Raw genomic sequence first — 25,311 nt, forward strand, 5'->3', positions numbered from 1 at the left:
CAGAAATTTATTAATGTAACACAATTTCTGCATAAAATAAAAAGGCTCTGCAAACAGTTTCTAGTAAACAATGTAAAATATCATTGTCAAACATTAAAAATGTAAATATTTAGATAATTAAAAACCTTTAATCTGATTTTAAACATATTTCTTCATGTAAATTAATAAATCAGTAACATTCATACATTGGAACACATAGGAAACTAAAATATTTAATACATATAATTGAAATTTGAAAATTTCAAAAACAATTATTGTTTATGAAGAGTACATTATAAACTTAAAATTCATGAATTATTTAATACCTCATTGAAAATGAAGACTCATTAGAATAGTAATAAAAAATTCTGATCATTAATTGTTATTCATTAAGGCCAGGGTGGAGTCAGTCAGTCAGTCACTAGATTAGACATTGATTAGTGGTTAAGAAGTTGTCAATTTGTATCAGTTATTTGGCAGATTTGTTTGCAACAAATATTAATCATTCTTCAAAAGGGCATGTTAAATTTTGTCATTGTTTTAAATGATAAGTCAGTACATAATTATGTGACATAAAAAAATGTTTCATTCCATAGTTTAAATCTGAACAATTTCTCATCAACCTTCAACATGTTGAATTTACCACATAACTATTTACTAAGAGTCAATATAAATACCTCCTCTAACACTACTTGCAAATGTAATTGTTTTATAGTGGTTGCAACTGTATAACTGGTTATAGATACGTTGGTATGTTAGAACATTTTTTTGAACAGTTTTGCAGTACTTTCCTTTTACATCAAACAACAATTCTCAGGGAGTCATTTAATCCCTCCATAATACAAATGCAGAAGAGTAATTACAGTTGCAACACAAATTCTTAAAAAACAGTATAAAGCCCATATTGCTTATGACCAATAAATATGGATCATGAGCTTTACTGCATGGATGAAAGAGTAAGTCCTATTATTTATAGTGAAAAACTACCTAAAAGCGAGATTCAGGTTGTGTGGCAGTTTTCACACCTGCATATCCCTCATCCACGTGAGAGCCAAATCAAATCAAACAAAGCAGTTTTCAAGTAAAGGAACAGTGTATATATAGGAAACTTTTAAAAGACCTACAACTGCAAGTGTGAATATAAAATTGCAGTGGTTTCAGGAGACTATCATGAAAAAGTTTTCATTTCATTGTGAAGATGTCTAGATGGCAGATTAAGTAATGTATTGAACACTGTGCTCTTCTGCTTTCTTGTACTTAAAGTTACCAAACTGAATCACACAAAAATGTAATTCATCCATACTATATCGTCAGTGTAATGTGCGATATTGTAAGTAGCTATTGAGGTCTTCTAAATTATTCAAATATAAGCATATGGAGTCTACACAGGTCAGAAATGCACATGAAATACAATTTCCATTATGGAACAGCACTGCAATTTCTCTCTAAAATAAATGAAGATTTTTGTTAATATAATATGATATATTAGAGTATTTACCTGAAATGGAAACAGATCTTGAGATTACAATCTCATCACCAGCAGAATATGTGCCTCCCATATGACACTCCCAGATACCAGAGTCAGAATAATTAGTAGATTCAACAGATATTTTGCACATTCCCACTGAAAGTAAATCATCCTCCTGCTCAGGCACTATCTGGGATCCACTGGGGTGGCGCATCCAGCAATATGCAAGACTTATGTTTGCTTGGCAACTAACTTCTAGTTTTGAACCAAAAACAGCCAGAATTTCTTTTTTGTTGTCTGACACAGTTTCTGAAATCCAGACTCAAATCAGCTTTGATACTGTTCAGACGTAAAGGGACAGTATAAGTACATAGGAAACATAGCTCTAATTTGACTGTAACATTGCTTTCAGAGTACTTTAAGCTGACTTAATTACACAGATTATAATCTTGTAAAGTGAGAGCACATCTTTTAAATACAACAGGAAAAACTATCTATCATTAGGTTATCGTTTTATGTCAGACTTATCTAAAAATTTCTCTAGCGACTGTCTTGTAGTGTTACAACATCATGTCTCCTTGTAGCCACTTAAAACATGATAATGTTTATACTCCATTCTGTATGTAGGAAGATACTGCACATTCCACATTCTTGTGACTCACTCCTAATTATTTTATGGCAATTCATCTGAGTTACAATTTCATAGTGTGTTTAAGACCATTCTAAATTACTCAGGGTTCTCTCTCATCATGAAGTCTAGGGAAACATTAAATAAATGAACCCTACCTACTTATGTGTTTTTGTAACTATAAACTGTCTTGTGACATGAAAATGTAAATGTATTTGTAGTGAACAGCAAATTTTATGTTCCCTGCAACACAGAAGAATTCCATATTATGTGTAGTAATTAAGTTGATGGCTAGGGTGTGGATTTTATGTAATTACATATTCTGTTCCTTCATATGTAGTCATAAAAATAACTATAACTTCTATGAATTACATTGAAAGAACCCCTATTTCAAAATTAAAACTACATGATTTAAAGATTTTGAGATATAATACATATTTCACACTATACTACACAATTTTTCATATTTTAATACCATTACTGAATTATTATACATTTTAGCAAGCCCCATACATTTTCACTAAATAGTAACAATGAAGAAAAAATTAAGTTTTAGCATTATGTTTCTAACACTGAAAGCTACATTGCACAAGTGATTCAACAATGATTCATTTTAAATGATTTACATCCTTATCGACACTACACTAGGTGAATGGCAGAGGATACGTCCCATTGTACCAGTTATTTGGGTTTCTTCTTGTTCCATTGACATATGAACCAAGGGAAGAATGATAATTTGAATGCCTCTGTTTGTGCAGTAATTATTCTAATCTTTTCCTCATGATCCCTATGTGAGTGATACATAGGGGGTTGTTGTATAGTCCTAGAGTAATTGTTTAAAGATAATTCTTGACACTGTTAATGGATCTTCTCAGGATAGTTTACACATATTTTCATGATTCTTCCAGTTCAGTCCCTTCAGTATCTGTGGCAGTCACCCATGGATTAAACAAACCTGTGACCATTCATGCTGCCCTTGTCTGTGTATGTTCAATGGCCCTGTTAGTCCTGTCTGATACAGGTTCCTCACTCTTGATCAATATTCTAGAAGTGATCACATGAGTGATTTGTAAGTAAACTTCTTTGTAGATTGATTGCACTTCCCCAGATATTTGTATAAGTTGGCCAATTCCAACAGTGACTCACTGATATTATAGTCTTAAGATACTATGTTTCTTTGTTTTGTTAAGTGAAAAATTTTACATTTCTGAACATTTAGAGCAAGTTGCCAATTTCCACACCACTTTGAAATCTATCAGAGTCTGACTGAATATTTTTTGCAGCTTCTGCCAGATAGTACTTCGTTACAGATAACTGCATCATCTGCAAAAAGCTTGATTTTGTTAGTAAAATTGCCTGCAAGTTCATTAATCTACAACATGAACAGCAAGGGTCCAAAAACACTTTCCTGGGGAAAACCTAAAGTTTCTTCTACATCTGATAATGGCTCTCCATCTGAGATAACATGCTGTATCCGTCCTATCAAAAAGTCCCCAGTCCAGTCACAAATTTCACATGACACATCATATGATCATACTTTTCACAATAAGCATAGGTGTGGTACTGAGTGAAATGTTTTATGGAAATCAAGAAATAGTGCATCTATCTGGTTGCCTTGATTCAAAGCTTTCCGTATGTCATGTGAGAAAAGAGTGAGAGTTGGGTTTCACATCATTGATGTTATCAAAGTCCATGCTGGTTGGCATTGGTGAGATCATTCTGTTCAAGATATCTCATTATGTTCAATCTCAGAATATTTTCTAAGACTTGATAGCAAATCAATGTCAAAGATATTGAGGGTAGTTTCGTGGATCTCTTCTACTATCCTCCTCCTAGATGGGTGTGACCTGTGACTTTTCCCAAGAAATGGGCATGGTTTTTTTTGTTCAAGGATTTGATGATAGATTATAGTTTCAAGAGGGGCTAACTCAGCCACAATTGCAGTATAGAATATGAGAGAAGTTCCACTGTGTCCTGTGCAGTTTTAATGATTTCAGTTGTTTCTCAACAGCACTGGTACTAATACTTGTTTCATTCATCTTTTCAGTGATATGAGGCTAAATTGGGGCAATTCTCCTGGGTTTTCATTTGTAAAGGAACATTTTAAAATGGAGTTAAGAACTTCAGATTTTGTTTTGCTATCCTCTATTTCACTTCCTGCATCATTCACTATGGACTGGACACTAACTTTGGAGCCGCTAACAGTTTTTACATACGACCAGAATTTCCTTGGATTTTGTGAAAAATCACTTGATAATATTCTGCTACGGTTGTCATTCAAGGCATTACACATTGCTCTCTTGACAGGCAAATGTGTTTCAATCTGTATGTCTCTGTATGTTGCCCTTTGCTTTGTTTTACACCTATTATGCAGTAATCTCTGTTTCTTCAGAAGTTTCTTTACACTGAATGTAAACAGTGGAGGGTCCCTCACATTATGAACTGTTCTACTTGGTACATATCTATCCAGTCCATGGTCAATTAGTCTTTTAAACTTGAGCCAGTGTTCCTCTACATCCTCCTGCCCTGTGCTGAAAGTTTCAGGTTCCTAATTGAGATCTTTCACTACTAATTTTTTTATCTAGTTTACTGGACATATATATCTTTCTGCTTGTTTTAGTTGTCCTTTGTAGTTTGGTAATCATTGTTGCCACAACCACGTCATGGTCACCGATACCAGATCTGATGTGGACATCCTGAAAGAGGTCGGATCTATTTGTTGCCATTAGATCCAATATATTTCCATTATGAATGGGGTTCCTAACTACCTGTTTTAGGTAATTTACAGAGAAGACATTTGGTAAGGTTTCACAGTATGTCTCATCATGCACACCACTAATAAAACTTAATTTTCCCAATTAACTGCTGGATGATTAAAATCTCCACAGAAGATACAGTACGATTGGGGAACTTACATACAAGTGAACTCAGGTTTCTGGTTACATCATGAGATGAATCTGGCAGATGATAAAAGGATTGAATTATTTTATGCTCAACCCTGATACTCAGTCTTGCCCAAAAAATCTCATTTGCATCTTCAATTTTTATCTCGATGGCTTTGAGTTTCTTGTCAACTTCAACAAATATACCACCTCCATTTCCTATTTGCCTATCTGATGCAGATAGTGGAGGTTAGCTAAGAGTGATTAATAAAGCTATGTATGAACTTATTTTTTAATTAAAATAACTGGCTTTCTTTACAATGGGAGATTTTTCACATGCAAAATAAATTACAAAGAATACTACTACTGCAGACAAGAGAAAGGTAAACTGCTGCACTCAAATAGATAAACTCTATGCACTAACAGTCAGAATGTGAGCATAAACAGGACAAGAACTGCAAACACATGCAAATGAAAACATGAAAAATTATGAAAAATCTTTCCAATACTCCCACTGTTTAAGTGATTGCATTTACCAACTAACAACATTGAGCACAAATATACAAATTTTTCTTTGCTTAATGTTTGGTTAACAAATCAGCAAGTTGTCCTGTGGTACACACATAAACCACTTCTATCACTTTTTCATGTAAGAAATGATAGTATACATCTATATGTTTGGTGCATTTGTGATATTCAGGATATTTTGGTAACTTTATTGTGCCCTGGTTGTCAATTTGTAATGTAGTTGGTTCATTACACTTTATTCCCAGACCACATAGTAATTTTCTCAGTCAAATTGTGTCCTTAGTAGCAGTAGCAGCAGCTACATATTTGGATTCCGTTGTACTTAGAGTAACAACCTTTTTCCTCTAAAGTCCAGTTTACAGGACCACCAGCCAAAAGTAAAACAAATCCTGTTATAGATTTTTATGATGTAAGATCACCTGCGTAGTAAGCATCAGAAAAACCAACCAGTTGCATTTTGCTCCCACTGTTTGTGTACTCTATACCATAATCTGGTGTATCAATTAAGTACCTGTAAATTCTTTTTACTGCTTGCCAATGTGCATTAGTAGTTTAGGAACAAACTAAATAGGGCATTGTAAGGTAACAGGGGATAATACGGAGCTCTTCCAAGTAGTTCATAATTTGAATTTAAAGCACAGCAGCAGAAATGATAGTTAGTTAGTTATATTACTTGTTCCATGGATCATGAACACGATTCTTTCGTAATGATGTGGAATGTGTCAAAGTACACAAGATTCATTTATCCCAAATAATCATTGTTAGTCTTATATATGGTACAATTGTTAATGCTTACTGTATTTCTTTGGCCTATGTCTAAAAATTCATCTATGGAGTAGAAGGAGTTGTCATTCAGGAATTCCCTTAACTTACTTTTGAATGTCGATTGGTTGTCTGTCAGACTTTTGATATTGTTTGGCAATTGACCAAAAATCTTTGTGGCAGTATAATTCATCCCCTTTTGTGCCAATGTCAAATTCAATGAATGGTAGTGAAGGTCACCCTGTCTCCTAGTATTGTAGCTGTGGACTGTGCTATTAATTCTGAAGTGATCTGGGTTACTAACAACAAATTTCATTAGGCTGTATATATATTGTGAAGCTACTGGCAATATCCCTAATTCTTTAAATAATTGTCTACAAGATGATCTTGGATGAGCCCCAGACATTATTCTGATAACACGTTTTTGTGCAATAAATACCTTCTTTCTTAGTGATGAATTGCCCCAAAAGATGATTCCATAAGAAAGCAACGAATGAAAATATGCATGGCAAGCTAACTTACTGATGTGCTTGTCTCCAAAATTTGCAATGACACTAATAGCATATGTTGGTCTGGCGTACTTTTCTGGATTTGGCATCAAACTTGTTGTGAAATTGTTTGGGTACATGAGGAAAGGCAGCTGACCCAAACACATGAAGATGTCCAACATATGGTTTTTTGCATTACACAACTCATATGGCATTTACTCCAAATTGTGTTTCATTGTAACTCTATTTACTATGTACACAGCAGTGTTAACAGCCCCTTCCCATAAAAAATTCAGAAGGTTTTTCCACTTCCAAAATCATGTGTGCACTTTTAACAATTGTGTGACTGTCCCTCTCAGGATGACTGTTCTGTTCTGTTCTGTTCTGGCATAAATGGAGCAGTTGTTTCTAACTGAATTCCATGGTTGCTCAGAAACTGCTTCATACCATAATTCATGTATTCAGTGCCATTGTCCACATGTAATGTTTTGACATTCTGACCAAACTTGTTCAATACAAGATTACTGAATTCATGAAACTGATCAATGATATCTGATTTGTGTCTTAGAAAATACATAACTCTGTATCCAGTTGCATCAGCATTGAATGTGACGAAAAGCTTTGCACCACCAATTGATTCAACTGACATTGGCCCACACACATCCGAATGCATAAATTCTCCTGGTTTCATTGAACAATTTGTGGCCTTGTTGCTGAACTTCAGCCAATGTGCCTTGCCTAGCTGGCATGATTCACAGAAAAAAATCTTCCTGCTTTTTCACATTTAGTCCTTCAACCACCTCTTTTGCTGACATCTGTCGAATTGCTCATGTACTGACACGTTCTTGCTACTGTTTCAGGTCAGTCACTGCAACATTAAATTCACTCCCTACTGTGGATTCTGTCATGAAACACATGTTATAAATATTGTTCTCTTCCTTCACGTATTCAGCTATGGTCTCTCTGTCATGTATTAGTACAACTTGATCTTTTTTGAAAGCTGCAGTTATTTTCTTCGACATGCATACACGGACACTAAACAAGTTCTTTCTGTTAGCTGGTACATAAAAAACATTTTTGACACGTGCCTCACTCCATTTGCCACTAACTTCTTTGCTGACAATAACAGTACCAACACTAGCAACTTGGAATTTCGTTATCATTACCCAGTAACACATGCTCCCCAGTCACTGGATGGAACTTCGAAAACCAAGAAAGTGGGACACAGAAGTACTAAGGAACGAAGAGACGTGCTTGACGTTCTCTGAGGTTAAAGATGAATGATGAATAGCCCAATAAGCAGTTCAGTTGAAGAGGAGGGGACATCTCTAGAAATAGCAATCCAGAAGTTGGAAAGAAAACTATAGATACAAGGAAAATAACCACAAAGGAACCACAGATAAGAAAAGAAATACTTCAGTTGATGAACGAAAGAAGGAAGTACAAAAATGATCTGGGAAATTCAGGAATTCAGAAATACAAGTCATTTAGGAACAAAATAAATAGGGCATTGTAAGGTAACAGGGGATAATATGGAGCTCTTCCAAGTAGTTCATAATTTAAATTTAACGCACAGCAGCAGAAATAATATGTTGGGCTGGTGCACTTCAATCAAAACACTTCATAGTAGAATCAAGTTATAAAGATGTTTAGAACAACTGCAAAGTAAGTCGTCATTTTATTGAGAAGTCACCATTCAGTTGCGATCTTTGTAGTGCCAGACAAGTATTCGTATGTCTCATATTTTGTGTAAAGATGCCATTAAATGAAGCGAGAGGGGTAAAGCTGTGCCAAAACATGGAATTATTCCGAATTATGTAGTCTGATAGTATGTCATAAATTAGTTCTGATTTTAATTTTCTGTGGTTGAGAATAAAATTATGTATTAAATGCAGAGTGAAATTAGTGTAATGCTAAATGGACATGAAAATACTTGTTGTGTGTTTTGATGAGCATTAAAGTTCCATTGCATATATTTTTTTTTAATTGCAACAAATTATGAAATTATGTGGTGATAAATGTGTGTAAAATTATATAATGTATTTAGGTTTAAGTATTTAAATCTTATAAAAATTTTAAACAAATTGTGGCCATGTTTAGGAATTATTTTGATTAATGTAGTGTCATGTGACCTGACTCAGGATGGGGGAAAGGAGATCTTTGGTCATTATCCATTGTGGTGGTAAGTTCAGAGCGGCAAAGTGCCACAAAGCGTAAGCATGGACGCCAGTGTATGTGAATAAACTGTGAAGGAACAAGGTGAAAGTGTGTAGGTGTAAAACAATAAACCATGTGTATGAACTGCACCTATTATTATTATTATTATTATTATTATTATTATTATATTATTTATTCAGATCCGATTTGTGAACTTAAATGTCCATGGGCACAAAGTTAGAAGTGTTTTTTTTTTTTTTTTATTTTTTTTTTTTTTTTTTTTTTTTTATAAATAAGTTTCAATCTGAACTTGTAAGGTGTATCTCATTTTGCGCAAGGTTGTGGTGTGGACAACTGTGTATTCAATTCACTGCTGTTCTAAGGCTAGCCAATATATGACTCAGTATTAGGGGTGCAAATGCAACTGTCACTACTAACCCCCTTTGCAGATGAACCGCGTGAAAAATAGGTAGTGAACGCACCCGAATACAGTTGCAATTGGTGGCTCATCCAGGATAGGACTTCCTTATCCATTCCATAGTATTTCAGGATAGGGTGTCTGTCTGATGTTTAGGCTTTTGAACAGTGAGTGTGGGGGCTCTGAGCTAAATCGGTGCATTAGCAGTAGCGGCGTGTTTGTGCTGGACAAGATACGCACTGACCCTTGGTTACACCAATATAAGGCCACCACAATTTTGTGAGAGTCATTTACACAGCCAGGTGAGTCTACTAAGTATTGCCATGGGTAAAACTGTTATCCGTGCCATGTCCATGTGTTGCCGTGGGTAAAACTTTCATCCGTGCCATGTCCATGTGTTGCTGTGGGTGAAACCATCATCTGTGTCATGTCCATGTGTTGCTGCAGGTAAAGCAGTCAAAGCTGTATCCACATGCTGCTGCTGATCAGCGCCATATTCTGTGCCAATGACTAACATGTCTACATGCTGCCAAGGGCCAACCCAACGTTTTCTTCCTCCTCATTGAGTTTGCTGCATGTCCACACCACCGACTATGAATTATTGAATAGCTGTGCTGCCAGCACTAACTGCAGATGTCGCATCACATAAGGATATAAAAGATAAGTACAGCCAGTAGCTACATTGCAAAATTGTGCCCTTTCATTAGCCATGGCTGATGAGACATGTGAATCTCAAAGTGAAGGCAAATCAGTGGATGTTAGGAGTAACTGATGGTTGGATTCCAGGAAGTGACCTGAGAGCATTTTTTGTAAAACTTACTAGTAAATTAGGAGAAATAGATTCAAAAATAGGGAATATAAAAACTGAAATAGTTGGAGATATGGATTCAAAAATAGGGGATATGGAATTGAGGCTTAGTGATAAAATAAAGACAGTGAGTGAAAACTTTGATCCGCTAGATCTCAAATTCACTCAAAGTACAGATAAAGTCGAAAACACAGTTAAAATTTTTGAGGGAATTATTGAGAGTGTTGATGAGGTTGAAAAAGAACTAGTAGTCAAGGTGGACACTGTGCAAAGTGATCTTGTGGGGCAGATTCAGGCACAGGAATGGAAGTGCACATTATTTCAAAAACAGAGGCAGACATTGAATCCATTAAGATACGAGTGCTGGATTGCTGACAATAAGAAGGAATTAGAAGGAGGTAATAAAAGTCTTGAGGGAAATAGTTAATACTGAAGCAGCAGGGAATGGAAATTCATTGTTGATATATCCTATGGGGCATGGATTTCAATCAAAACCTTTTAGTGGGGAGAGTAAAAACAATGCAGTTGACTTTTTAGCTGTATGTAAGGATAACTTTGTGACGGGGATTAGTGAGCAGGCAAAAATTAAATATATTAAGAGGCAGTTGGAAGGGGGAGCTCAGACATGGGCTAACCAATATGATAATAAATTTTGTGATTTTCAAACCTTTCAAAACCTGTTCTTGAACAAATACTGGGGTCCGGCAAAACAACATTGCAAAATGATTTTTTGAATTGACCCAGTTACAAGAGTGGAAAAAAAGTATGAGAGAGTTCTGTGTCAGAGAACTGAATAAATTATATCTGGATAGGCCACTGGGTGTATTAACAGAAATATCAACACTAAGGAGAAGATTACCAGAACATTTGCAATGGGATTTGATTCACAGTGCAACAGATTCAGTGGAAGAATTTCTTAATTTTGCGGATAATATGGACAGGGCATTATGTTACAGACCTAAATACATGGAACAGAGGGAGAGTGGAATGTATCATGAAACGAGTAACAGTATTAATTATGAGTACAATAATAACCATAACAGGTGGAAAGAAGATAGAAGTGATTAGAATAATCAGGATAGAGATTGGAGAAGCAGGCCACAAAGATATAACAGAAATTTTGGGGGGAGAAGAGACAATTTTGATCACAGGAGGAATGATAGAGAAGGTGTGAGAATAGAGGGAATGCCTGATACAAATGCACAGGGTAGGCAGTAAAAAAACTAATTGATACCTCACTTAAGGTCTGCAGGGGTGCTGGTAATTGTGTGAATAGGGCCAAACAAGGACATGATGGGATGGATAATAAAGTCAGCATAAAAAATAGGGAAATTGGAATGTCATTTGGATACTGTCTTCGGGAAAAATAGATCAAGGCTAATATCAGCAATGAATAGTGTGAGTTTAACATTGATGACATGTTTAAGAGGGTAGAGAAATTACAAGCAGAGGAGGACAATATTGGTTTGTGTGCAGCAAAATTCATTGAAAGATCAGAGACAGAGGTAGTTTCATCAAAAGGAGAAACAAAAGTGGATATGCAACTAATGGGCAATGTTCACAGTAATAATGGATGTGATGAACAGGCAGAGATGTTTATTGGAAATAGTATGGAGAATTGTAGAAAAGGTGAGGAGAGGATTATTCAGTGTGATGTAAAGATTAATATGAGTGGTGTATTTGACAATGTAGAAAATGCTGGTAAATTACTTACTGATAATGTTACTGTGCTTGTGGGTGCAGGTCATAACTGTGGTAGGGATAATGCATTCAATGTGGATATGGAAATGTGTAATGATATGTAGAATGTTGCTGTAGGTTGCCCAGAAGATAAAATTGAAACCTATGTTTTCTTAACTGATGATGATGATGATGCAAGCCTGACAGATGTTAATTGTGGATGATTAGGAAAGGAGGAAACTGATCATGATTTGAGTGACTGGGTGTCCTATGCAAAATTACATAAAGCTTTGTTGCCTGAGAATGAGGTAAAATAAAATTGGAAGAATTAAGTGAAGAAGAGAATGGTGAGTTTGCTATTATGGATCTGTTTGAAGGGGATACTGATGTATGTTTTGGAGAAAGACCTAAAGATATTTGCATTATGCAAGAGGAAAGCAGGTGTCAAATAGAAAGTGATTTATTACAGGAATCAGGGTTGAACAGAGTAAAAATAGTGGTGATACACCCAATAATTTATATCAATGTGGGAGGAATTACAGATATAGCATTATTAGACTCTGGTTCAAGTTTATCTGCATGTGAATAAACTGTGAAGGAACAATGTGAAAGTGTGTAGATGTGAGACAATAAACCATGTGTATGAATTGCACCTATTATTATTATTATTATTATTATTATTATTATTATTATTATTATTACCTGTGAAACCAGTCATGTGGTATACTAGCTAAGCTGCAACAACTGTGCTTTATTCTGCATAGGTGTGACAACCAACAAGCTGTCTGTCCACACGAGTGGCCACCGACAAACTGTGGCCAAGGAACAAGTGGACCACCTTGTTGCTGAATACGCTGCCAAACATTATATCCTTCATTTCAGTGACTGCTTCACAGCCTGTGCCATATGCATCCTTCCCATCAACACCAGCTTTTCTGAATTTTGCAGGTGGGAACTTTCCCTGCAATACACTGTACGTTCCTGTAACCCTCTTGTCCTCAACCTTCGTTAGTTGCTGTCCTCATCCATCCAGCCTCTTCCCTGCTTCCATTCCAGCACTACACAGCCGTCATTCCACCACCACACCCAGACTGTTTCATTTATTTTATTTCATTATTTTTTTATTTATTTCTCTCCTTTTCCGCTACCTCCCCCCCCCCCCCCCCCCAATTACCACAATACCACATCTCCCCTGCCCACTGCCCAACCTGCAGCACTTCACTGTCCACCATCCGCACTATACTATCCCTCCCATTTCCTGCCCCAGCCTCCTCCTTTCACCCGCCCAGTCACCATTCCTATCAAGCACTGGTGCTGCTGCTCGCAGTGTGGTTTCGGTTGCTGAGACTGCTGTCTCAGTTGCGTTTGTGTGAGTATGTTTGTGTGCATTTGTGTGTCTATTGTTGACAAAGGCCATTGGCTGAAAGCTTTAAGTGTGAAAATCTTTTTGTTGTGCCTTTCTGCAACTCAGCGTCTCTACTATATGATGAGTAGCAACTTTCCTTTTCATAATATTGTTACATTCCATCCTGGATTTTTCATTGTAAGAACTAACATTGATATTTGACTAGCCTAGTGTGAACTTATATTTTCTAAAAAAAAAATACAATTAACATTTCATTATAATTGTTTTGTTACATATTTATTTACATATTTCAGCAATTTTGGTTACACATTTGTGTGTATATATCTTAATTACATAAAATCCAGGTGCTGCTCATGACAACTGGTACTTTCATTGAAAATTTTTCAAATGAGAAATGTAGATGCTTTTTCATAGTTAAGATCTTTGGAACAAAATGACATATCATTGCAATTTTGCATGGTAGCATATTCCATTGTTTTCTCAACAGAACTTGATATGGTTTTTCCAGCAGATGAGAGTGCAGCAATGAATGAAGTGAGATTGTCATTTGTGCATTGCAAGGCTGTGTTACTGGAAGTTCAAAAACATCAAAGAGGTATAACAGCAATGGAGTAATGTGTACAGAACTCAGACATCAACATGTACAACAATATCATATTCTGGATAAATTTGAAGCCAATGGTACTGTTCAGGGTGTGTGTAAGGAAAGGCCTGGCTGAGCAAAAACATCAAGTCCACTTTCCAGCACTGCTGTTTTTTGCAACATTTTACAAGATCAAGTCAAAATCTTTGAAGCAGGATGCACATGCAAGCGAGGTAAGCCGATCAAGCATTCTGAAGGCTGCAAAGTTCAAAGTGTACATTCCAAGATTGCTGCATGCAATGAAAGAGGATGACCCAAATCAAATGATAGAGTACTGCAAGGGGTTTCAAGGCATGCTTCCCGAGGATGAACAGTTTGCAAGGTTGGTTACCTGGTCTGATGAAGTGCAGTTCAAACTGAACAATACTGTAAACCACCACTACTGTCTGTACTGAGCTCCTGAATATCCTTACATTTGTGTTGATAAACATGTTAAACTACCGGGTGTGAATGTGTGATGTGGTATGTTGTTGTACGATTTGATTTGCCCCATTCTTCTTTGAAGGTATCATAAATGATGAGGTGTATCTTCATATGGTGCAAACATCAGTTTTACCTGCCATCTGAGAGATGTCTGGAAATGAAAGATTCTACCTACAAGAAGGCGGTGCTCTGCCTCACTACCACAGATATGTCAAACCAAAATCTACCTGGATGATGGATGGTTGAAGAGGAACACATGAGTCCCACCATGGTCTCCAGACCTTACATCTGTTGAGTTCCACCCACATAGGACACTGGAAGATGAAGTTTATCAACAGAAGCTAGCTACACTGAATGAGCTATGAGAAACCATCGAGGCATCCTGTGCAGCTCTCATGCCGGCAATACTGACAGACAGAGTTTGGTCAACAGTTCAGTGCCACACCATTGTTTGGGTGCTAATGGGGGTCACAAAATAACCTTCTGCATCTGCAAGATTTGTAATAATATGTCATTTTGTTCCCCTAATATTGACTACCAAAGAGTGTCTACATTTTCATTTTAAATAACTATTCTTAGTACCTTCTTGATATTAATATCAAGTCAATGGAGCCTTCATTAACACATATCTATTGCAATTTGCAGTTGCGCCTGCACGTGTGTATTAGTTCTGAAGAAGGATCTGTCCAAAAATAATCAAACTTTTCAAACAAACTGATATGCCTGTCAATGATTAGCACCTCAAATATTTGGTGAGTTGTTATCTTTTCTCCTTAATCATCGGTTATAAATTTCAGAACTGCAATATTGGAGTAAGAACTCAAGCACAAGTGATAAACTGTATCAATGAGAAGGCAGAGCATGGAAAGATGAAACCATGAATAAAAACAAATGAAATGTTTTCATCTGAAGAATAGTAAATTTTAAGGTGCATATTCAAAATTATTGTCATTGTATGTAAGATTGTAGTCCAATGTCATTAACAAAATGATATAATAGTATACATTCCAAAATTTGTGATGCACTTCTTAATTAAAGTGTGTTGGTTTCATGTATGCACTTACCATTGGCAGAATTTCCCAGTCCAATAATAACAGAGGCATAGTGTAAGGAGCCCTCTTCTTGCCAACCCACTGAACATTGCCAAGGGCCAATGTCAAAATCACTGATGCTTTTTATATACAGACCACAATCACCATGATTGAGTCCAGCTCCAACATAGCTGTAGTTTCCTGTGATCACACCAGGAGACAGTACAAATGCTGAATCATTATAAGGTGGTTTGAAGCGACAGAATGTGAGGCTCCTGGGAATGGTGCAGTGCATACTAACACTACCAGACACTGTGGCATCACCTTGGACCATTGCTGAGAGTTGTGGATCTGTAATTCAATGAGATTATGACTATTAATAAATGGCAAATAAAAATGTTATTTGTGTTGTTATCTATCAGACTTAATACAAACAGAAATAGTATATATTTTCTACCCACTTGTGTAATAGTATTATAGCATGCACTGTTACATTTTGGTAAGGATCTTTAAAAAATAGCATGTTTAGCCTGAGAAATTTTTGTGCATTGATAGTGGGAAAGGTCTTATGATGTGTGCAAGTAATTACCTACAACAGGTTATTGTACTCAAGTCACACTATAATTAAACAAGTGTACATTTTGGAAGAATATGATTTATTTCTTTTGGAGTCTTGATGCAATCTTAATGGCATTTTCAGGACTTCCTGAACAAATATTCTCATTGATTCAGATGTTTTATATTCTTGAATATATGTTATAGCGTACTAACACTTAATAAAGTTTTTCAATATTATGAGAAGGAAAGTTGCTACTCACCATATAATAGAGATGCTGAGTCACAGATAGGCACAACAAAAATATTCTCACAATTATAGCTTTTGGCCATTAAGGCTTTCTTCAATAATAGACACACATATGCAGATGCACACACACTCATGCAAGCGCAACTCACACACTCAACTGCAGTCTCAGCAACTGAGTGGGTGGCGGTGAGGAGGAGGCTGGGGTGGGAGGGGGAGGAATAGTACGGTGGGGTGGTGGACAGTGAAGTGCATGTTCGATGGCGGTCAGGGGAGAAGTGAGGAGGGTGGAATGACAGCTGTCTAGCGCTGGAATGGGAACAGAGAACGGACTGTATGGGTGAGGACAGTGACTAACAAAGTTTGGGGCCAAGAGGGTTACAGGAATGTAGGATGTACTGCAGAGAAAGTTCCCACCTGCGCAGTTCAGAAAAGCTGGTGTTGGTGGGATGGATCCATAAGGCATAGGCTGTGAAGCAGTCATTGAAATGAATGATATCATGTTTGGCCTTCATCATTTCTGTACCATGAGGTTTGCCATGTTGTTTTGCTTATCTCCATAATGTCCTCACCTTCTCATAAATGCCACAATTTCACCAGCAGCATCTTACCCAGGTTTTTGAACATTTCGCTATTTATGGTATCATCTTAAATGTGTTGAAGTGTGTGGTTGGTCAACCAGGGGTGACTTTCTTGGGACATCAAATTTCATCAGCAGGCTCATTCCCACCACCAGAGAAAGTTGAGGCTGTGTTAAACTTCCCATGACTGGCTACTTCAAAAGAGTTGCGCAGATTCCTTGGCATGCTCAGTTTTTACCAATGTCATTTGCGACATGCCACTGAAGTGTAGGAACAACTCATGCTTGCATTGTCAGGCCCCAAGCCAAAGGGAAAAGCATTACTGCAATGGTTCCCAACAATGATCAACACATTCAAGGCAGCCAAGAAGACTCTTACCAATACTGCACTCCTTGCACACCATATCAAAGAAAGGCCCCTGGCTTTAGTTGTAGACGTCAAACAGCAATCAGATCTGCACTTCAGCAACATGTAGACGACACATGGCAAGCTCTCGCCTTCTTTTTGCATAAGCTGACAAGCACAGCAAAGATGGAGTGTGTATAATCTCAAGCTGTTAGCCATGTATGGAGCAGTAAAGTACTTCCACTTCCAATGGGAGCAAGAAGCTTTACCGCACACACCAATCATAAGATGTTTACATATGTCTTCCAGAAAAACAATGACAAGTGTTTGTGATGGCAGTTTAGCCACCTCAAATACATAGCGCAATTCTAGACTGACATACAAAGCATCTCAATCCTTGGAGCCTCGAGAACATAGTGGTTGAGAGCTTGTCTCGGGTTAGCACAGTCATGAATATTGTCAATCTCTCACACCTATGTGACACACAACAGACTGGTCAGGAACTCTGTAACCTTCTGCACAGCACATACGCTGGCCTACATGCCAGTGGGACAGCACAAGTTGGTTTTCCATGGTCTTCATAATGTCTGTCACGGAGGCATCAGAGTGTTGGCAAAACTCATTGCCTCCCATTACCTTTGGCCAGGTATCCAAAAGAATTGCTGGCAGTGGGCCCACTCTTGCACAGAATGCCAATAAAGCAAGGTTATACAGCATGTAAACGTGCCCATTGGCAGCTTTCCGGAGGTCACTGAGAGATTCGCCCACATTCACCTGGACATCATGGGACTCCTGCCATCATCAGGAAGACAGCAATACCTATTAACAACTGCTACTGATAGATTAACGTGGTCTGAAGGAATACCGGTCAACAACACCTCTGCTGAGTTACTTCCAATAGCATTAATGGCACAATGGGTTGCTTCATTTGGTTGTCAGCTATTCATAAAAACTCATAGAGGATGCCAGTTTGAATCTGAACTTTTCACACAGAGATGAAAATTATGTGGAGCAACATGGCACTAACCAGAAGCTTCCACCCAGGCAGAACAGGATGGTGAAGGCCTAGCACCACTACTTCAAGTAGTGTGCACATGCTACTATACAAATTGTGCCGTGGCCTTACCCCTCGCACTTCTCAGCCTATGAACAATACAAAAGCCAGACCTTTATGCAACACTGGCAGAGCTCACTTCTGGAGAGACACTTAGTCTATCAGGGGAAACTGTTAAGTCAAGAGCATTATGTCAACCATAATTAATAACTCAACTCAGAGAATACATTGCTCAAATGTGACCTCAACTGGCACCATGACACAGTTCATGTTCTTCATTTGGTCATAATGAATTAACAGACAGCAGTCATGTCATGCTTCAACAGGATGGAGTTAAGCACCTCTCATATCACCATATATCAGCCCTCATGATGGCCTCACTCATATTGATAAAACAATGGACATCCTGCTAAAGGGCAAGTGCAGCACCATCTCAATTGATTGTGTCAAGCCAGTGTTTGTATTTGATGACTATTTTGATGCACCTCTGCCTTCTACAACCAGCCAACTGCCTTCCCCATCTTCTACGATCAAACCACCATCCGACGAATGGCAGGTGCCCATTTTCCATCAAGATTTCTCAATGGTGTTAGGGCTGAAGGAAGCAGATGCTGTTCTGCTTCTCCACGGCGGGCTGAATTGGCGATGGCAGAGACGGTGCATTCTACAGCATTATCAGCTGATTGCCAAGTTACCTCAAAGAAGTTCACATGCTCACTGCCTAGGGCACTGATGTATGTGTTTATTCTATGCCTAAGAAGAAACATTATTGAACTGTGTGGTTTTAGTTTTTAATTGTTATCTGTCATAATGACAAGTCTACTTATCCACTTTGCTTCCAAAAAATGTTACTGTTCTCAACATACATGACTTTCCTTGATGTAGTTGAGAGTAGAGAATTTAAAAAAATAAATAAATAGATAAATAAATAAAATAATGGGAGAAAGAGTAATTCTCACATTTGCTGTGTATAGTATGCCCAGGTGTATCACACAATTTAGAGGCTGTCTTATAGCCCTATAAGATTATCTTCAAACTATTTCTATAAGAATCACTTAACATTTGTAAATTTGGTCACATAAAATGTTTGCATAATCATTGGCCATAATCCACCCTTCAATTGTAACATCAATATGAACAGTATGCTAAAAAAGTTTGTCTCATGTCATCACAAATCAACATGCATGTTTAATTTATGAAATAGGCCACATAATGTACAACCTTACATGGTTGCCAAATGCACAGAGCCCTGACTGATGTTAGAAACAAGGTGAAAGATTCTTTCCAAGCATTGTTTTTCCATATTATGTGGTCTCAAAGCAGGACATAATTGTGTCAAAACAATACTATTATGTTACCTAGGATGACAACATTTGGTAAACAATAAGAAAATACAGTTAATAGAGTATGGTCTGATTCTCATAGTAAAATGAAATAAATAGATAATAATAATGATCATTATACTCAAAGTGCCTGCCTCAATCAGCAGTTATGTGGAGCAGACAGCTAGACCCATCTAGCTATGATGACATGAAGGCAGAAGCTAAGGTTTCCATGGTGATGTCATCCAAAGGTGTTGTCTCCAGCCAGCAGGTATATTGGTTAATCATTGTAAGGAGATATTGCTGGCGATTTGATGGGGAAAGTGACCCACTACATCAAGGTGTAATTGAGCTAAATGAGAGGTTGTGTGTGGAAAGTTACCTCCTGGCATACGTACATAATGGGACACGTTGCAACGCTGGCATTGAAGGTATGTCAACATTCACTGCCAGCAGTCCCTCTCCATACCTAGCCAAACAAAGCACTGTGACATGAGGCAAAAAGGGGGATGGGCTCCGAGGTAGCTTAGACTGTGGACCCCATCAGAGACTTGTTGGAATGGTGATGGGAGAAATGGATGAAGTCTTCCTCAAGACCCATCACAATATAGTCTGCCATCTTCTCCTGGAATATCAACAAGTTGCAGCTGCAACGCTGATGTGGCATCGTAAAGAACATTCAGAGCTCTTGGTCTTCCTGTTGTGCATGTGCCAGTTCTGAAAAGTCAATAGGGCTCACTATATAGCTGACGCCGGAGAGTCAGCCAGGACATTATCAATTCTGAAAATGTGCCTCAAGTCGGTTCTAAATGGCCTTATAAACTCTACATAATTGAACTGGCAGGGAGAGCAGATGACACTATTCATTTGAACACACAGAACAGTGATCTGTGCCCATCATGAACATCCTCACCTCTAGTTACGGATGAAAGTATTTAACTGACTCATACATAGCAGGAGTTCTTGGTCACATTCTCTCCACTTATGCTGTGATGGCAACAATTTGCAGGCTGAATATGCAAGCAGTTGCCATGAATCTTCTGGCCATTGTTGGAGTACCACACCTACAAACATTTGACTTGCACTTACCACTAAAGCCAAAGGGAGTGCTGCATTTGATGTGCTGTTTTTCACAGCCTCAGAAGCGGAGCACACTGTTGCATTGCAGTGCCATCTCAGACCTTGAAGCCAGAAAGTGCTTTGTTCAACGGCTCTTGCAGTTTGGCTGCATCAGGCAAGTGTCGGTGGTAATAGATTAGCATGCCTAAAAATCAGGTAAATTTGGGACTGCACCTTAAATTTACATGGGATTTTACCAATGTCAATGTTATGGAGCTGATAATAGGAGGTGATTTTCTGGCACACTGCCATCTATCACTAGATGTAGCTAATGCCAAACTGGTCAACAGTGTTACGCGACTGATGACTGGTGGCTTTCACAACACCACCTCAGTGCAGAGTGCCAATCCAGCACAAGCACGTGACAAGGACAGCACTGCGCTGCTGGGGCAAAATCCAACCTCAACCAGGCTACAAGGCACACCTATGCACATGGTATACAACACGGTACACCATATAGAAATCACAGATGGTCCACCAGTGTCTTGTAGATCCAGGAGATTGGCATCTGATTGTCCATTGCTTAAGTGGAATTCCATGCGATGCTTAAGGAGGGCCATCAGTTAGCCTGTGGTCGTCAACACTGCACATTGGCAAGAAGAAAGGAGTTGCCTAGCACCTGCGCAGTGACTATCATCCATTCAGTACAAGAACATTGCCTGACTGATATCCTGTGCCTTTGTTGTGTGACTATCATTACATCCTGCATGGCTCAGCAATATTCAATGTTTTTGATTGCACCAAAGCATATACACAGATACCTGTGGCAGAAGAGGACAACAATGTTGCATTTGAAAGTTTCATTGGAACAAAATTATTTATTTCAGCAACCACATCCACAAAACAAATTGGACAAATGGTTACACTCTAAGTTGGGTACACATCTGAACTTTTAGTTCACAGGTGAAACATTCTGAATGAGCAGATAACACAGGAAGAGGTGAGTCAGAAAAACAGTTGTTGATACTGTATCCCTAAGTGACTGAATGAAGAACAGAACATAAAAACACATGGAACACAAAAAAATCATATAAAAATTCATATGTCACAGAATAAACAATACAAGAGAACATGAAATGCAGCACCTCTGGAGGTCAGCACAGAAGCTGTTTCACTGCTGTAACTGAATTTTTTAATCACAGATCACACATACTCACAACACTGCATCGTTGAACACAGTGACATTGCCAGGTGGTGTAAACTTCATAGCAGACACTACAAAGTATTTGTTTAAACTGATATTGCAAAGGAGACAGGGTGATTGGGGGAAAAGAAACAAAGCCAAAACTCAGAAAAATGAAAGACCATACAACATGATTGTAACAGATAAAAAGTAGGAAGCTATGTTGGGCCATGATGGTTAGGTTGAGTAGAAGAATGTAGTGTCAGACATCAGACAATGATGGTGGGAACAAGAAGTACAAATAGGATAACTGGGTTATTAAGAGTGGATGTGGATAGAGGTCTACTGCACATCAACGTAGTACGTATACGAGATGATTCTATACAAGTACCTCATAAATGTGCATGGCTTACGGTACACAAATATATGGTACTATGAACAAATTAAATACTTCAACTAGTACTCAATAGTGGAGAGAATTTCATATTTACAACACAGATCACAGAAAAAATTCTGTTATGCATAAATTCCACAAAGAGAAAATTACACAGCAACAATTAACGCAGTTCAGCCATCAATGAAAGTCATCATGCTCAAAAAAAAGTTGTTCCAGTGACAATGATTGTTTGAACCTCCAACCATGCACAGTAAAATTCCATCAAATATTAGAAGAAAGATTAAGGAAAGAAACCTACGTTTCTAGCATTTGTAGACTTAGAGAAAGCTTTTGACAATATTGACTGGAATACTCTCTTTGATATTCTAAAGGTGGCAGGGGTAAAATGCAGGGAGCGGAAGTCTATTTACAATTTGTACGGAAACCGGATGGCAGTTATAAGAGTTGAGGGGCATGAAAGGGAAGCAGTGGTTGGGAAGGGACTGAGACAGGGTTGCAGCCTCTCCCCGATGTTATTCAATCTGTATATTGAGCAAGCAGTAAAGGAACCAAAAGAAAAATTTGGAGTAGGTATTAAAATCCATGGAGAAGAAATAAAAACTTTGAGGTTCGCCAATGACATTGTAATTCTATCAGAGACAGCAAAGGACTTGGAAGAGCTGTTGAATGGAATGAACAGTGTCTTGAAAGAAGGATATAAGATGAACATCAACAAAAGCAAAACGATGATAATGGAATGTAGTCAAATTAAGTCGGGTGATGCCGAGGGAATAAGATTAGGAAATGAGACACAAAGTAGCAAAGGAGTTTTGCTATTGGGGGGGGGGGGGGGGGGGGGGGAGCAAAATAACTGATGATGGTCGATGTAGAGAAGATATAAAGTACAGACTGGCAATGGCACGGAAAGCATTTCCGAAGAAGAGAAATTTGTTAACATCGAGTATAGATTTAAGCGTCAGGAAGTCGTTTCTGAAAGTATCTGTATGGAGTGTAGCCATGTATGGAAGTGAAACATGGATGATAAATAGTTTGGACGAGAAGAGAATAGAGGCTTTCAAAATGTGGTGCTACAGAAGAATGCTGAAGATTAGATGGGTATATCACATAACTAATGATGAAGTATTGAATAGAATTGGGGAGAAGAGGAGTATGTGGCACAACTTGACAAAAAGAAGGGACCAGTTAGTAGGACATGTTCTGAGGCATCAAGGTATCACAAATTTAGCATTGGAGGCCAGTGTGGAGGGTAAAAATCGTAGAGGGAGACCAAGAGATGAATACACTAAGCAGATTCAGAAGGATGTGGGTTGCAGTACGTACTGGGAGACGAAGAAGCTTGCACAGGATAGTGTAGCATCGAGAGCTGCATCAAACCAGTCTCAGGACTGAAGACAACAACAACAACATTCCCAGTGTTGAATTAAAGGATACACATGTAAGTTATTATGCACCAACATTACCGAGTTTTTGTGAATGCCAGTATTCATATTTTAACAAAAATACAGAGGCACTGACCAGTACTTACCTCAGCTCAGTACAGCCCATAGATTCACAAAACAGAACAGAAAATGTTCTGTTCCATTTAATGTTCTGTTTTGTGAATCTATTGGCTGTACTGAGCTGAGGTTAGTACTAGCCAGCACCTGTATCTCTTTGTTAGTATTTGTTTCACATCTCAATATGATATTTTCCATTAATCATTTAGTATCCATATTTTTTCACATAGATGGTTACTTGCTGGTCGCCAACTGACTACTTTAAGTGATATGTGACTACTTAAGGACTGGCATATGAACAAATTGTTATTTTGGAAACTACACAATCATTTGAAAAACCGGACCTTACTATGGACTGTATAATGATACAGCCTTCCGCAAGAATCATTAATCATATGAAATGTCTGATACTACCTTCTTCTTCTTCTTCTTCTTCTTCTTCTTCTTTTTTTTCCCCGCATCGGTATGGTTACCGAATGAGTCAGTGCTTCCTAGGGACTTATATGTTAAGACACACATATATCATTCAGTCCAATTGCCTAAAACACTTGATATTCATTGTGAAAGTATCTGGAATGTTCTGGAAGGATATATATTATCATGATTGTCAGGGGATTGTTGTCATTAAAAAAATTATGTACAGGCGCTGAGTTGGATTTTAATCAAGAAATTTAAGTGTTAAATATCTGGTTGCAAATATTAAGAGACTGTGGAAATGTTGGCATAAGTGGTTGACACCTCTAATTACCTTAATTACAGTTCATTGGTGGGTTGACACAGAGAACAACACTATCTCTAGAGAAATGGCTTAAAAGTTGTTGCCAAGCAATGTATTTTCATTTGTTATTTATTTTTATGTCCTCTGTAATTACTATCTTTTGTAATTACACTTCTAATTAACTTTCCAATTGTTTACATCACACAACTTTCCTATTTTCAGAATTTTTCATATGTAGATGGATAAAGCATGAGATTTGTACTGTCATTGAATTTTAGAAACAAATCCGAACTGTAATTCAATATGTAACTAAAATAAAACAAGAGACATTATTGTAATTAAAGTTCAGATCAATTTTCATATTTAAAACTAGTGATGATACTATAAAAATTATCTGAATTAATATTGTATTTTATACCTTATTCAGCTGTAATACCAGTTTATTTGTTTTGTAAATTTTAATTGTAACATGAAAATTGTATAAAATTAACAATGGGTTATTTTGAAATTTATTGTTAAAATTTTATATAAAGAAAAGCAGCTAAACTGTGGGAGAGTTAGTTGTTGAGTTGTTGTTTTGTCAGTCAGTCAAAGAGATCTGTGAAGCATGTCAGTCAGTGTTTTGTTAACATGAAGAGTATGCAGTTCAGTTGTCAATAAATTTTGTGAAGTTGGAAACTGATATGTTCTTTCATCAAATGAACTCCAGGTAATAGAAAGTTAAATGTAACAATCCGAGAGGAATGTTATAACTGTCAATATTGGTATAAATTTAGTTTGTGAAATATATGGTGGTCTAGGAATTCAGAAAAGTTAAAAAAATGGCTCTGAGCTCTATGGCAAATTATGAAAAAATCTTAATTAATGGCTTAATTAATGAAATGTGCAACTTTGAGCATAAATATTAGGTTAATAAGAGTATAGTGGTTTGGAAATTGACATACACAAAGGCAAAATCTCAAAATCTACAATGGAAAATGTGGCCACTTTTGAATTTTAGCGTTATTTATTTTGTAAGATACTTAGTTGCCCAGGATTTTAGCTATGTTGGTGAAAAGTGAGAATGCCAGTCTTTACAATGAGTGGTGTTATC

The 25,311-nt window shown here is 37.4% G+C and overlaps 1 protein-coding gene across 2 annotated transcripts in view; it reads right to left on the reverse strand.

The window, feature by feature from the left end:
* LOC126353808 (uncharacterized) overlaps positions 1-25,311 on the reverse strand; it is a 341,733-nt gene that overhangs the window by 21,855 nt on the left and 294,567 nt on the right. For both annotated transcript variants that reach the window (XM_050002905.1, XM_050002906.1), the window contains 2 exons: positions 15,295-15,612; positions 1,478-1,756 (listed from right to left, as the gene is read on the reverse strand). In XM_050002905.1, the coding sequence (XP_049858862.1) occupies positions 1,478-1,756; positions 15,295-15,612 (597 nt within the window). The remainder of the gene's footprint in view (positions 1-1,477; positions 1,757-15,294; positions 15,613-25,311) is intronic.

The sequence above is a fragment of the Schistocerca gregaria genome, chromosome 3 (genome assembly GCF_023897955.1).
Source record: "Schistocerca gregaria isolate iqSchGreg1 chromosome 3, iqSchGreg1.2, whole genome shotgun sequence".
In the NCBI taxonomy this organism is placed as follows: Eukaryota; Metazoa; Arthropoda; class Insecta; order Orthoptera; family Acrididae; genus Schistocerca; species Schistocerca gregaria.